General features: G+C 39.2%; 3 protein-coding genes across 3 annotated transcripts in view; all 3 read right to left on the bottom strand.

Moving 5' to 3' along the window:
* Positions 1 to 1433: 1433 nt before the first annotated feature.
* Positions 1434 to 6447, bottom strand: tap2a (transporter associated with antigen processing, subunit type a). The gene is made up of 11 exons (XM_005947269.3): positions 5834 to 6447; positions 5274 to 5388; positions 5039 to 5169; positions 4719 to 4924; positions 4363 to 4560; positions 4133 to 4261; positions 3557 to 3745; positions 3279 to 3452; positions 2942 to 3101; positions 2634 to 2770; positions 1434 to 2134 (listed from the first exon to the last, which is right to left on the bottom strand). The coding sequence occupies exons 1-11, from the start codon at positions 6423 to 6425 to the stop codon at positions 1928 to 1930; spliced, it is 2238 nt and encodes a 745-aa protein (XP_005947331.3). The 5' UTR covers positions 6426 to 6447; the 3' UTR covers positions 1434 to 1927.
* A 557-nt stretch (positions 6448 to 7004) lies between these two features.
* Positions 7005 to 12594, bottom strand: psmb9a (proteasome 20S subunit beta 9a). Its single transcript, XM_005947270.3, has 6 exons — positions 12228 to 12594; positions 12003 to 12070; positions 11742 to 11873; positions 8474 to 8603; positions 7716 to 7857; positions 7005 to 7523 (listed from the first exon to the last, which is right to left on the bottom strand). Exons 1-6 carry the CDS (start codon positions 12276 to 12278, stop codon positions 7396 to 7398), a joined length of 651 nt encoding a protein of 216 aa, XP_005947332.1. The 5' UTR covers positions 12279 to 12594; the 3' UTR covers positions 7005 to 7395.
* Positions 12595 to 14815: 2221 nt separating this feature from the next.
* Positions 14816 to 15105, bottom strand: part of LOC102300798 (proteasome subunit beta type-6-B like protein) — a gene marked incomplete in the record, with an annotated part of 20773 nt that continues 20483 nt past the window's right edge. The window contains 1 exon segment of the mRNA XM_005947271.3: positions 14816 to 15105.

Genomic DNA, 15105 nt, shown 5'->3' with positions numbered 1-15105 from the left:
TGATAATAATTCGTTGGTGTATGTATTTTTTTTTTTTAAAGAGACTCGCAGACATAATGTTTTTGGTCACAAGACTTTGGACGTGTCTGTGGTTCGGATAAGTTTGGCACAGAATAAAAAGCATTATCAAATAAAAAGAAAGTGAAAGCATGAAGAGCGGGGACTTTCCACCTCGGCGGTGTGGTGCAGCGATGTGGTGCTGACGTGATTAGGCAAAAGCTTCGAGGCGCAAACACACAGAGAAACACACACATGTGTGTATACAATACATAAACATATTTATAGGTGCACATTGAGTCTCCACCAAACACACAACTCTTTGTTTTATGCTAACGCTATGTGGGGAATCGTCTGTCATTTTACCGAGTGTCTAACTTTATTTGCACTCGTCAGCCATTTTGTGACTCGGTGTTCAGTGTCGGCCTAAGATGGCGGATGGAAGTTTGTGCCCTCCTGCCTTCCTAACCTGCAGGCGGTGCAGGATTGTGGATGGGAAACAGCCAAGTTTAGCAATGAGTCACACCTGCAGCAGAAACCTGGGAACTTCAAACTATCAGAGTTTAACCATCAGAGAAAAGTCTTTGTTTTCAGATGGACTGTGACGCCGAGTTTTAGGTGAAAAGAAAAGACCAAATGTCACTCCTGAACAAGAATATTACCCCCGCTAATGAAAATAAGTTAATCTAATGTCAGGGGAAAATATGGCACCAAAACGAGCTAAAAATGAAGATGCTTAAACTTGTTTTAAATGCCCTGTCGTTAGCAGCAGCAGTGATGTTTCCATTGTTTGAGTTTTCATGTCATCTTTTATAAATGCAGTGTTAACAAGGTTTCAGAACACATTTAGCTGTGGGCTGCAGTACAAATACAACATGTTCATAAAACTTTAAAGCCACAGCGCTGGTTAAGTTTTAAAGTTCATGAATGATCAAAAGAAACAAATTCTGACCCTGTTTGAGTCACCTGACCTCAGCCGCCATTTTGTGGATTGACAGACTGATGACCAAATGGCGACACGTTGGTTCAGCTGAGCCTGATCTTTGTCGATAGGGGGGGTTGGTGTTTCGCTGTGTTTTGTGTTTATGGCATCAGGCAACTTTCCAGAAACTTCCCTGCCAGTAAAAACAGCTCTGACACTCAGGGAGTTTCCATCAGCTCGAACAATAAAACCCAACCCTGACTTAGATTTGATGGCAGCATCGAAAATTCTTTCATTTTCATTCTGGGCAAAAAATGCAGTTAGATGGTTCAAAACCAGAGATACCAGAGACACAATGAACAGGGGAGGCACCGATGTGTAATCACAGAAACCTTTAGATTACTACAAGCATGAGTATTAATGTAATTTAGGTGTTTAGTACAATTACTTATTATTTTTTAATTGTTTTTCCTGTCACAGTAAAGTAACAGGTTACTATTATTTTAATTTCAGCTGCACTGATTTTGTGGCATTTTGAAAATGTGACCATCTCAGTTTTTCCTTCATTGGGAAAAATTTATCAAATGGCCAAAACCATTAAATGTCCAGTGAAAGTTTTTAAGTAAATATGGGGAAACGATCCAGCACATTTAGATGAGGCTGTGATTAATTTTCTGTGATGTTTTTGGAGGGAAATAAAGTAACCTTTGATCTCTCTGATTAACGATAAATGAAGGTTTATGGCTTCATACGTTTGACGTGTTAAACATTTATTCACCTTCATCAAAAGCCAGCAAATGGAACAAGATTCTATCATGAAGATACATATTTAATAAAAAAATCAAACATATGTATAATTTAATCAAAGGTTTATTACCAAATATTTACAAAACAACATATATTCAATATTTACACAACCTCCGTCTCGTTCTCACACATCTGTATGCAGCAGAGTTTCACACACAATGATCTCAGGACATCGAGCTTCAGCACAGACTCAGTGGTTTCTCACTGTGGTGAGTTTCCTTCAGTGAAGAGCTCCTCTTTCAGTTTGTAGTAGCTTCCCTTCATGTCCATCAGCTCCCTGTGAGTCCCTCGCTCTTCAACTTTGCCACCACTTACAACAACGATCTGATCTGCGTTCTCGATGGTCTTCAGCCTGTGAGCGATCACCAGGAGGGTCTGGTTGGGGATGCTAGCGAGGGACTGCTGAATCTGTGCAGAGGCAGAAGGAAAAAATATATTATTAGTTATAAACCTCGTGAATTATCTTTTCTATTTGAAAGCATGGTAACAGACAACAAACAACAAACAACTTTCCCATTAGTAGGACAACATTTTAAAAGAAATTAATTTTATAACATTAGTTAATATAACAGAAAAATAAGAATATTTCACAGCATGTTCTGTTAAATAAATGACTGTTTTGTTATGAAATAAATTCATGTTTATGATGGGTTTCTTTCAAACATGCAAGACCAATGAGCAGATAATCAAAATGCTCTCTGATTTAGTCGCCTGCAGAAGACTGAAGACTGTTTGTGACTTTTGTAGTATTAAAGTTACAACATGTAGTCATAAGTGTTTGAGTTTAGTTGACTATTCGCCATGTAGGGGTTAAAAGCACATTAAACTTTCAATTTTTGAGTCCATCTTTGAAACATAAACCTAGAAGCTTCTGGCTGCTGGCGAGACCTTCAAATGTGCAACATACTTTATTTTCATTCTCAGTGTCCAGAGAGCTGGTGATTTCATCCAGAATGAGGACCTGAGGCCGTCTGACGAGAGCCCGAGCGATGGCGATGCGCTGCCTCTCACTTTTAGCTAACTGACCTCCACCTTCACCCACCTCTGACAAACGGACATAAAGTCACAGATTAAGTTTTAATGCAAACGTATTCATATTTTATAATACAGAGTGAATCTACAATGTTCTGATGTCCCAGTGATGAAGAACTTCATGCAAAGCAGGTCTGCAAGCAGCCATGAAAAACAGCCTGAGAGGAAGTTAAAACTGTTCACCTGTATCGTAGCCTTTCTCAAGCTGCATGATGAAGTCGTGGGCGTTGGCTTTCATTGCTGCGTCCTTGATTTCATCCAATGAGCAGCCTTTAAGCCCGTATTCAATGTTTTGTCTGATGGTGCCAGAGAAGAGCACTGGCTCCTGGTTCACCACAGAGATCTGTTAAACACACAAAGCACATTATACATGTAGAATGAGACAACCTTCTTACAGAGACAGATTATTAATATAATGATGTAAAAATCATGTTTTTTGGTATATTTGAATAAATAGACATTTTAAAAACAGACAGGAGACGGAAGCTTTCAAAAAGCATCAGGATTCATGATGAATCACCTTCTTGTGGAGGAACTGGTGATCATAGGATTTTAGCGGTTCTCCATCCAGCAGGATTTCTCCCTGCTGAGGCTCGTAGAAACGCTCCAGCAGACTCACGCAGGTACTTTTTCCTTCTCCAGACGGACCCACCAGTGCCATCATCTGACCAGGCTTCAGTTCCAAGGAAAAGTCCTGACATACATTATAAATGAATGATAACAGTGGTTATTCTAACAGAATAAATGGATAGGACAATCACAGCCACATTAACCAACCCGCCTGTAATGCATTCTCACCTGCAGCACTGTTTTGTTGGGGTTTGCAGGATAGGTGAAGTTGAGACTACTGAAGCTGATGTGTCCTCTCAGCTGATCAGGTTGGAGTTTGCCGTCTGTGCTGACCAGAGCCTTTCGGTCCAGATATTCAAACACTTTCCCAGCAGCCCCCACTGAGTTCAGCATGTCACCAAAGATGAAGGTGAGCGTCTGAAAGATGACAGTCTTTGGTAAATGGATCACTTAATAATAATAACAGAGATGCATGTATGTTCAATATTGCATATGATATAATACTTTGCAATCAAATACTTAAAATAGTGAAAAATGGTGTAAAAGCTTTGAAGCATCAACACTTTGTCAGTCATCTGACACCGCTCTTCTACCTGTGCTGAGGATGAGTTAAAAACCTGGTGAGGCAGCATTTAGGTTTTATGTTTTATGCTCATTTATGCAAAAAAATTGTCTCCAGTTATTTTGTGATTTTGGAATTTTTGGAGCTCAGAAACTTGGATTTTGATGCTGCAGGCTAATTCACCTGAAAGTTTGTAATCACAAGTCCTGAATGATAACATAACAGAAAGTATTATGGGATACCCTGATGTTGTCTCCAAGATTTGAGTGGTACAGGATGAAGGAAACCAGGTTCCCTGTGGTCATCTGTCCTTTCTGGATGAAAAGCCGTCCATAGTATAACACAAAGACCTGCATGGCCAACCCTGTCAGCTGCATAGACACACACACCAATGCTGCTGAATACGGCAATACACAACAAATTGTACAAACACACCCTGTTCTCTAAAAGACACAAAAAACAAACATCTTACCCTTCGTGCAAGCAGGTAAACAGCCCTAACAGTGTCCCGGCGAGTTTTGATGGTGTGTGTGACCATCAAGCGGTCACCATAGCGGCAGATTTCATGCTTTTCTGTGTTAAAGCTTCGTACTACTCGGATTCCAGACACTACCTCATTTGCAGATTCATTTGCTAAAGCCATGGAGTCCTGCATAGCCAGGGTCAACCTCTAAGGAAAGCATAAAGGAGAAGGAAACAAATTTACTGTAAACCTTTGTAAATCAGTCACATTTCTTTTATTTTAATTAAGGTTACTTCCATGGCATCACACACTTATGACTATGTGGATTTGGTATCAGTTTATTGTCTCTTTAAACCTGCTTTTACCTGGTAGTGTGTGTCATACATGTTTTGTAAGAGGCCAGTGATGGGAGTCTCCATCAGTACCAGGAATGTGAGCTTCCATGAGAGGTTCAACATTAGAGAGATTATGCCCAGTGTCTTAAGGAAAGTCCTCAGCAGTACGTTGGCATTCAGACACACTGTTCTTCCCATCAGGTTAGTGTCTTTAGACAGCCTGGATGTGATTTCACCTGCATGGAAATTTAATAAAAGCCTTTACTGAAGTCATTCTGTCCTTCCTTGGCCTCGTCATTTTAATTTCTTCTTTACTTATTCTGTCCTTTGTGTGCACATGACAGCCTTACCTGTCTTTATGGTCTCAAAGAATCCGATTTCCTGTTGAGTCAAAGCCCCGAACAGCTTAACTTTGATTCTGCATGTGTAGGAGCTGATGGCACAAATTAAAAGACCCCCTCTGCAGCCAGCACTGACAGAACTAATCAAACCATCAATAAATTGGGGGAAAAAAGTCAGTTATATATAATATTTGATTGACAGAAACAGAATAAACCTGAAGAAAATACACTGTCTGCCTCTTACCCTCCCAGAGAGTAAAGGCCCATGAAGAGGAGAGCAGACAGGAAGTCGTTCTCCTGGTAATTACTTCCAAGGATGTCAATGACTCTACCAGTGTAGAAAGGGATGAACATCTCACCTGAGAAGAGATGCACAAATAAAAATCCCAAATAAAATAAACCACCATCATTGTTGTCAGAAGAAATTTAGTTCCAAAAACAGAATCGTAGCTCTTCAGAGGATAACATCTCCCATATTGACCGTACTATTTTAAAATATGTACAATAATAAAGATTCCTAGTGTTTAACATTGGTAAATCATGTATCATTCATTCAATCACTTCTAAGCTTAAGTATCTAACATTCATACTCCGATAGATGCATCAGAGAGCAACATGGGGTTAGTATCTTGCCCAAGGATATTTAGCATGCAGACTGGAATCGAACCACCGACCTTCTGGTTAGTGGCTGATCCGCTCTGCCACCTGAGCTACAGTCACAACGTTCTTTTCTGTGTTCAGACCCATCAGTCTTATTATCTTAGCATCATCTTTGTTAGAGCTGAAGTATCACAGGATACTTACAGATGACAGCCAGCGACAGGAACACAAGTCCTCCAAACAGCAGGGGATAGTCTGGTCTGAACAGTCGGACGACTCTCATGAAAAGCACTCTCGCCTTCTGTTTCTTCTTTTTACCTTCGGCCTCTTCGTCGGTGTCCGGGATGGTGATCTCCCAAAACAGCGCAGCAGCGAGCGAAGCTCCGCTGAACATGAGCCAGCAGCGCACATCTCCCAGCTGGCCGCACTCGCTCTCCTCTCTGTAAAACGCGTTGGTCCCGGTCTCAAACACCGCGGGGAGCAGACTGTGCGCAGTTATAAACCGAATCAGCAGCGCTTTGGGAACCCCGAGTGTGAGCAGGCAGACGCCGATAAATGCCAACCAGCGGAGAGCCGCACAGAGCCAGAGACGCGTAAAGTGTCCAAAGACGCTGTGAAACACCGCAAATCCTGACGCGTAAAACAACAAAAGGTCGACAGAAACTGCTAAAGTAAAAGCAACGACTTGGCGCTTTGTTGTTGCTGTGATCGCTGCCATTTTTCGGCAACACTCGTCCTCAAATGACCTGCTGCGTCGCAGGACCAGAGTTTTAGCTTTATTTACTTTCAGTTTCATTTTCTCACAGGATGAGGGGTTTCCCTTAAATCCAAAATGCAGAAAGCAACACCAACTGAAGCAGGACAGTGCAGGACTGCTTCTTAATATCCCTTATATCTAGTTTTTTTTTTTTTTTTAACTGCACATGCAAACTAACAACCGACATTGTCCTGGATTAAACCTGCAACTGTAACATTCAGTGTATGAGACACTGAATGTTACAAATGTTAATATGATTGAATGTTACAGTTTATTTTCCTTAGAACATAAAGCAGCCTTTAAAGATTTTTACTGTCGAGTGAAATGAAGAAAATCTGTGATTTGCTTTTGGAGAATTGTTTCTCTGACCAGAGGCCTTTCATTAAAGATGGTAATTTCTCTGTTATTACTTATAGTGAGGCTTAAGGAACATCAGGGTTTCAGCCACTCCCTTATTTACAAATGGTCAACACATGCAGATAGATTCACATATTTGATTTGACACATATTTTTATTCCAGATGCATTCATGACAAAATTCCCACTCAGGTTTGAACCAAGGATTCTTCTTGTGTTAACCCTGTAGAGCTATGGAACATCAGGGACTCTGAATATTTTCCAAATATTACCCATTTATTGCATTAAAAGATTCAAATAATTAATCTTTAGTAAGTTTAAGAGGCTAAGGTTGCCCTTAATGATGAAGAGTAACAAAAGCAGCAGTGTAATGTATTTGTATTTTGCAGAGAAATCAAACATCATTTAATGCAAAACTTATTTTTCAATTTTATTTCATTTGATGAAACAAAAATGTAATCAACTGCAAAGACAGGGTTTTATTAACATAAAGGTTTGTTGATATAAACTTGAAATACCTTTGGATATTAGTGAGATATGCAGCAACTTATTATTAAAGGTATACCGCTCCTTAATGGTTTCATCACAGGGTGAGTTAATTGACAGTTGTGCCAAAACTGTGAGCCACAGCTTCTGTTAAGACAACTAATGTGTTATTGGTCAAAGAAGGTGGGTAACTGATTTCCTAGAATCACTTTCTCCTCTGTGCCGTGTTCATCGATGGTGACGATGTAAGCCACGCCGCCGCTGGAGCCATCACGGTTCATTGCCAGAGAGAGAGCTACGAGAAAGGGAAATGAACAACACAATATTATTTTTACAACACAAGTTATTAACATATTTATGAGCTGTAACATGACATAATAGAGTAGGAGTTGTGAGCTGTCAGTATAAGAAACATCAACTGTCCGGTTTCCCCTGAGCATCAAATCATCAGAAGCCCTGTAGAAAAAAACAAAAGAAAAAATCTTACTGTTGACAACAAACTGCTGGCACTCCTGCTTGTTCATGCCTCTGCGATACTCAGCATCAACAAACCCGTAAACATACGAGCTGCCGGAGCCGCCGACTGCAAACGGTTGACGTGTCAGGAGCCCTTTCATAGTTGCAAACACCTGGAGGTCAAAGGGCACAGGAAAGGAGGGATTATATCACCAAGCAATGTCATTGTTTATGGATGATAACTAATAACATCAAGTGTGTTGGCTCATGAAAGCACCTAACAACAAGTAGCAGATGTTGCTGAACCATAAATGTATTAATGAAACTTTTCCCAGTGATCTTTTAAAGCAGGGGTGTCGAACTCCAGTCCTCGAGAGCCGGTGTCCTGAAACTTGTACCTGTCTCCCTGCTGCAAATACATCTGAATAAAATTAGTAGGTCATTAGAGACTCTATAGAACTTGAGTGCATGCTGAGGTGGCAACTCCTAACCCTACTCAAGTAATTTAAAGTGAAGTAAAGTGTTTGGAAAAATGTACTTCTAAAAGTACTTTTATTGCACGATGTTCATTCACTTATGAGCTGCTGTGACATGAATCAAATGGCTGGATTGCCACCTCAGCATGCAGTCAAATTACTAATTTTTACTAACTTTATTCAGGTGTGTTGCAGCAGGGAAAAATGGAAAAGTTTCAGGACAGCGCCCCTGGAGGACTGGAGTTTGACACCTGTGTTTTAAAGGCTCTATTTGTTCCTTTCAAACTGTAACCACCAACATGTGATTACTGACCTGCCCTCCATTTCTTCTGTCCCAGCCGGCAACAATCAGATGTGCTGACAGCTCCTCTCTGTATTTGTATGAGATGTTCTTCACCAGAGTGGCAGCTGAGCGAACCTGAGGGTCCTCACCAACCTCGATACTGACAGAAGAAGACATCATAATACATACTTTATGAAAATACATGAGAAAGCAAACTGAACATTACATACACGAGACAGAAGACTATCAAAATAAAACAGGAAATAAAGCACACTGAGACCAGACTTAGACACGTGGACTTCACACAGACCCTGGAGATAAAGACACAGACTAACCACGATATGATAATAGGAATAGCAACTGGTAAAAACAGAGATTAGAACTAAAGACAGAAATTTGGCAAGACAAGAAAACCAGACAGTAACGGACACAGAACACAGTGAGCCAGACAGACATGGGGACACAACTGGGGGCACAGAAGGTAAACAAACATGGCGACACAGTTGACACAATGAGACAGGACAGGACACGAAAAAGGATATTAGCATAAAAAACCAAGAACTCAAAATACCCAGAGGCACTAAGAAATACTGAACTCAAGACTACTACAGAGTAGTAATACAGAACCTGAACATCTCTTAATTCCATAAGACTGAATCACACATTTAAAACAAAAATACTGGGTCAGAGACTCAGGACGATGACAGAACTCTGTTGGTCCAAAGCTGGAACACCCATGCACAATATTATAAGGAAGGTTAAGTACAATTTCTAAATATTAATTAGATAATTACCAAATCTTAGTTCTAAATGTTTCAGTGTATGGTCTCACATGTTTCACAAGTGTCTGCATGTATTTAGATGCACTAAATGGAGCCTGACAGATTCCTACACACAATACCAACATCTGGTAAAATGATATATTTTATTTTCCTTTTTTCAGGCAGACCTTTACACGCTCTAATAGGCTAAATCCTAAGAAATATTCAGCATAAAAAGTTTGAAGATATTCATTAGGAAAATAGTATACTCAATGTTAGCATTTATCATTTTTTTCACAATAATATCTAGACTTTTACTCTGAATACCATTTTAGTTTGAACAATAAAGAAACCAGAAAAAAATGTTCCAAAACATTTACTGGAATGTAGGTGACTCAACTAAAGGTATTTAGAGTTAAAAAAATATTGAGAGATAGATTTAAACTTGTTAATTTTTAATAAGCTTATAAATCCCCAATTCCAATAAAGTTGTGGTGCATTGTAAAATGTAAATACAATCAGACAGCAATGGTTTAAAAATCTCATAGTCATATTTTACTCACAATAGAACCTATAAAATACACTAAAAGTTTAAGCCAGTTTACTGTTTAATGAAAAATATTAGCTCATTTTGAATTTGATAGCAGTAACAAATTCAAAATGAGGTAAAGTTTGGGATGGGGTCAAAAATAGGCTGGAAAAGTAAGTAGTACGAAAAAGAAAAAGCAAGAGGAACATTTTACAGCTAATAACGTAAACTGGCAACAAGTCAGTAACTTGATTGGCTACAAAAAAAACATGTTTTAGAGGCAGAGTTACTCAGACGTAAAGTTGGGCATACGTTCAGCAATAAGCAAAAACAAAAGTGCTGACTATTTTTTACAAATTTCAAAATAATTTTCCTAAATGTAAAATTCAAGACTTTGAATATCTCATCAGCTACAGTTCATAATATCATCAAAAAAAATGTCAATCTGCAGAAATCTCTGTGTGCAAGGGACAAGGCTGAAAATCAGTACTGGATACCTGTGATCTTTGGGCCCTCAGGTGGCACTGCATTAAAAACAGGCATGATTCTGTCATCAAACTCACTTCATGGGCTTAGGAACACTTCCAAAAATCACTGTCTTTGAGCAGGCAGTTCACAGTGCTATCCAGAAACACAAGTGAAAGCTCTGTCACCCAAAGAAGAAGCCCTATGTGAACATGAGCCAGAAACACCGCCATCTTCTCTGGACCAAGGCTCATTTTAAATGGACTGAGGAATTGTTGAAAACTGCTCTCTGGTCAGATGAATCACAATTTGAAATTCTCATCGACTAGGAAAGGGACCATCTGGTTTGTTACTGGCTTAGTTCGAAAGTCTGACCCTCTGATGACATGGTGCCTGTGGCATTGGCAGCTTGCACATTTGAAAAGGCACTGTAAATGGACTGATTCGTATATAGTGCTTTTCTACTGTCCTCAAAGCACTTTATACAACTTGCTACATTCAACCATCACACAAGCACTTTCTTCTATACTTTAAGTGCTTTCAATTTAAACGTTCATACACATTCATACTCTGATGGAATCATCGGAGAGCAATTTGGGATTAGTATCTTGCCGAAGGATACTTGCCATGCAAACTGGGGGAGGCAGGAACTGTTCCGTTATTAGAGGTTGTGGGTGTTATCTAACCGGAAGCATAACACACAAGACCCACCATTACTCCAGTGAGTATCCTTTATTATTTTTAATCCCCCTCCCAACAACAACCCAGCACAAATGTTCCTACCTCTTATCATTTACCTGATACTACAGGAACCACCAACGAACCACCAACCTTCCAATTACTTATTGATCTGCTCTATCTACTGAGCTACAGCCACTACAGCCACAGTTGATGATGAAACGTATACACAGATTTTAGAGGAACATATGCTCCCATGCAGACCACATCTTTTTCAGGCAAGCCTTTGCATATTTCAGCAAGACAATGCTGAACCACATACTGAAGCTATAACAAAAGCATGACTCGTAGTAGAAGAGTCTGGATGCTGAACTGACCTGCATGCAGTCCAGTCTAGCTAAAATGCTCTACCACAGACGAATGGGACAATATTACTCTCTCAAAAGTTCAGCAGGTGCTCTCTTCATATGCCAGATGTTTACAGACTGTTGGTAAAATAAGAGGGGTAACTACACAGTGGTAAACATGGCCCTATGTTTTTTTCATATGTTCTGCAGCCATAGAAATGTGAAATGAGATAATATATTTTTAAATAGTTTACTTCCTCACTTCAATTGTGTGATGTTTTTATACACTCTATAGTGAATAACATAGTGGTTTATCAGACTTGTGAATCATTCATAATGTTTTTTTATTTAGATTTTACACAACGTTCCAACATTCTGGGTTTACGGTTAGGACTGGATGCAAACAAGCTTAATCAGACTTTAAGCTTTTTTCTGTTTTACAATCTTACTATTAAATTATAACCTTACTTATGAAAGGATCACAATGTATCAGCCTTTTTTCAGTACTTTGCATTTACCTGTGCACATCCAGCTGGTAGTTGACTATCTCAGCCATGGTCTGAGCGTCTGCTGCAGATCCTGACAGAGCACAGTAGATCTTATCATGGAGGGGAGACAGTTTGTTCATCACCCTGTTTACCACCGTCTCTCTGTGTGGAGGATGAAGGGAGAGATTCACATTGAAGGGTGAATATGTTAAAATAGGAGGAAGAAGGACCTGTTATCCAGGCAGAAACGGTCACACGGCGAACGCGCACGTTTGCGCGGGCACGACTTACCCAGCAGACACTCGGGAATCAGACCCCAACACGACTCCACCATCATACTCTATGCCAATAATGGTTGTCTGCGAATAAAACAGGAAAAAAAACAATATTCAGAATTACTTCCGCTTAATACGCAGCTGTAATTTTCGCATTTAACCCACGAAATAAGAAAGAGCGCAGCACTGCGCACATCAACAGTCCACCAAACCTATAAAAGACATAAAACTTTATACTTACTCCTGTTTTCACCTCCTCTGACAACCATTCTGGTGCTGCTTCTTCCAACATGCTGATGCAGATAACTACACACCGACAGCAGTCTGATTCCTCACGTAAACCGAAGCGTTTGGTCGAGCAGCTCCGGTTTTATTTCACTTTTTTTTTTTTACGTTTTAGAAAGTCTTCGTTTATGCTTCAACTTCTATTTTTGCTACTCTTCTTTTGCTTTGATTTACCAAACGATTTCTACAGTCAGGTTTTAGACGGACGCCATGTTTTCCCTGATAAACTCGAAATCGAAAGTTAGTCTTGTTCACCCTCAGCACTGAGCTGCACCAGTAACAGCCTGTGTTTCAGTCAGCTGAGCTTCATTGTGCTGCACGCAGTTCAGTAGGTCAACACTGAGAAAGTATTACAGCTGAACAGGGGAGCCAAAAAGGCGTGTTTATGCCTAAACTGTGTTCCACTCACTGTCGCTTTATGTTGTATTGCAATTTACTCCCTTTACCTCCCACATCCTGCGATGATTTGCTGCGTGAATCTTCTCTCATCTGGTGATATTAAATTTATAAATAATTTTGGTAGGTGACTTTAATTTACATATCAATGATCCCTCTAACTGCGCTGCCACAGAATTCCTTAACATTTTTTAATTCAGTGCAGTGTTACTGAGCCCACACATAACCATGGCCACACTTCTATCAGTGGATAAGGTTTTCACGCTTGGTTTATCTATAATATTTGCATACGTTCACAAATGTGTCATCTTTGACAAATTTGTTTAGTTTTATATCTTTAATGAGCACTGGGCAGCCAGACTTTCTGCTCTCCTTTCTAGTATGACTGTATACACAACTATTTTTTTCAGATATCAGTGACTTAGTTCGTTGGTTTAATAGTTTGTTCATTAGTTCTGGATAGGATAGCACAGTTAAAAATCAGATTAGCCTCAGTCATCAGTTCTTCCTCTTGGATCAGTGATCACATCAGTCTCCACAGAAGACAGTGCAGAATGAATCTCCACGTTCACTACCTCCACACGAAGGAGTTACTAATCACGCTCATCCAACTCATGAGTGTGAGAACATCTTATTTTGCTAATTAAATATAACTATAATAGTCCAGGGTTCTTGTTTGAAACCAAAGGAGATTCCTTCTCAGTTTGCTGTCTTCTGTCATCTTCTTATGATTATGACAAAATCTGCATTTCTTTAATGATGAAATCAACAGTATCAGGTTGTAGTTCAAGTCTGTACCCTGTCAACTGGCCCGAGTTTCTCACCCAGGTCTGTTGTCCAAGTTTAAACTGATTTTTACAACAAATCTTTTTTATATATTCTCACACATATGTTTTTCTTCCTGCCCACTGGACATTAACTGTCCTAAATTCATTTAAAATGTTTGACCTGTCATCTTCTCGTGCCTTCTCTTTGTTATAAAGTAACAATGCTTATCTGGCTGCTTTCCAGCCAGCATCAATAGCCAACATCTTTCCTCCTTAGATCACAAAGTTTTAGATAATTGCAGGTCAATTACCAAACTCATGTTTAAAATCTCAGAGAAAGTTGTTGCTCATTGGCTCCTTCAGCTCACTGAAGGAAACAACATCTTTGATAAATTCCAATCTGTTTACAGACAAAACCACAGAACTGAAACAGTTTTATGGAAAATTACTGTTATTCTAACGCGCTCAGATGAGGGTGAACATTAGATTTTAGACCTGATCAACTATCTGCAGCCTTTGATAGAGTTGCTGATGCTACTTTTATCAACAGATCATTTAGAAATCATATAAATCGATGTATGTTGTCTTCTGCACCTCTCGTATGTTGAGTCCCCCAGGGGGTCAATCCCTGGACCTGTCCTCTTTATTTGATTATGTGTATTTGTTACCGCTAGGTTTCTGGTTTTGATAGAATCTCCTACCATTGCTATTCAGATGACACACAGTTGCACTTTTCTGTTAAGGCCCAGACAGTTTCTCTAAGGAGGTTGGTCAGTACACTGGCCCCTCACCAGTAACATCAAATCATCACCAACATCTGGATTTTGAATTTCATATACGCTCAAGGCTCATTCAGACTTATTTTCCTCACCTCAGAAATATTTTAAAAATCAAACTTTTGCTGTAATTCAATCATCTTGGACTTTTAAACACACTTTAATTTTCTTCTGCCTTTCTTCTTCTACTACAGTTCACTTTTCACATGCATCTCTCAGTCCTCCATACCTCATGTCAAACTGCAATCCTTCAGACTATTCTGTGATTTGTTTTAAATGACTGATGAAAACACATTTTTATAGGTTTTCTTTTCCTTAATCTTTTCTCCTTTATTTGGGGCAATAGTTTACATCTTTTTGTATGTATGCTGGAATAAATGTGTGAACCTCTGGCTGATTAAGAGTCTTTTTATGTGTATGTTTGAGCATGTCTAATTCAATGTGTGGCTTTAACTCAAACAGTGAAGCCCTGTAACTCTGTTTTAAAAAGGACTATACAAATAAAGTTATTATTAATCCTATTATCACTTAAAATTACACAGTTACAATATTTAAAGAGCATCACAACAGCAACAATTGCAAGAAAAGACAAAAAGAAACGATTATGGAAATGCAAATATTTTATTCTTTTTTTTTTTTTGACATGGAAACCCCCCCACCCCCACAAAAACTTGATGTTTGGTCACATAAAAGGGTGGAAAGTTAATTTCTGTATAAGTATCTCTGACTCTGCTTGCAATTTTGTAATAAAGATTAAACAGTTGTTTTTACAGCAGTGCTTCTAGATTTTCACGTCTTCACTGAGTAGAAAATAACTTGTTTTTCAGGAGTCTGACTTCAGTTGAGTGTTTAACTTGTTACATCCTAAACAGACAAAACAGGTAATACAAGTCCA

The sequence above is a fragment of the Haplochromis burtoni genome, unplaced genomic scaffold (assembly GCF_018398535.1).
Source record: "Haplochromis burtoni strain Fernald_Lab_line unplaced genomic scaffold, NCSU_Asbu1 Contig_519, whole genome shotgun sequence".
NCBI classification, from domain to species: Eukaryota; Metazoa; Chordata; class Actinopteri; order Cichliformes; family Cichlidae; genus Haplochromis; species Haplochromis burtoni.
The sequence above is the reverse complement of the archived record's forward strand: the minus strand, read 5'-3'. Positions and strand labels throughout refer to the sequence as shown.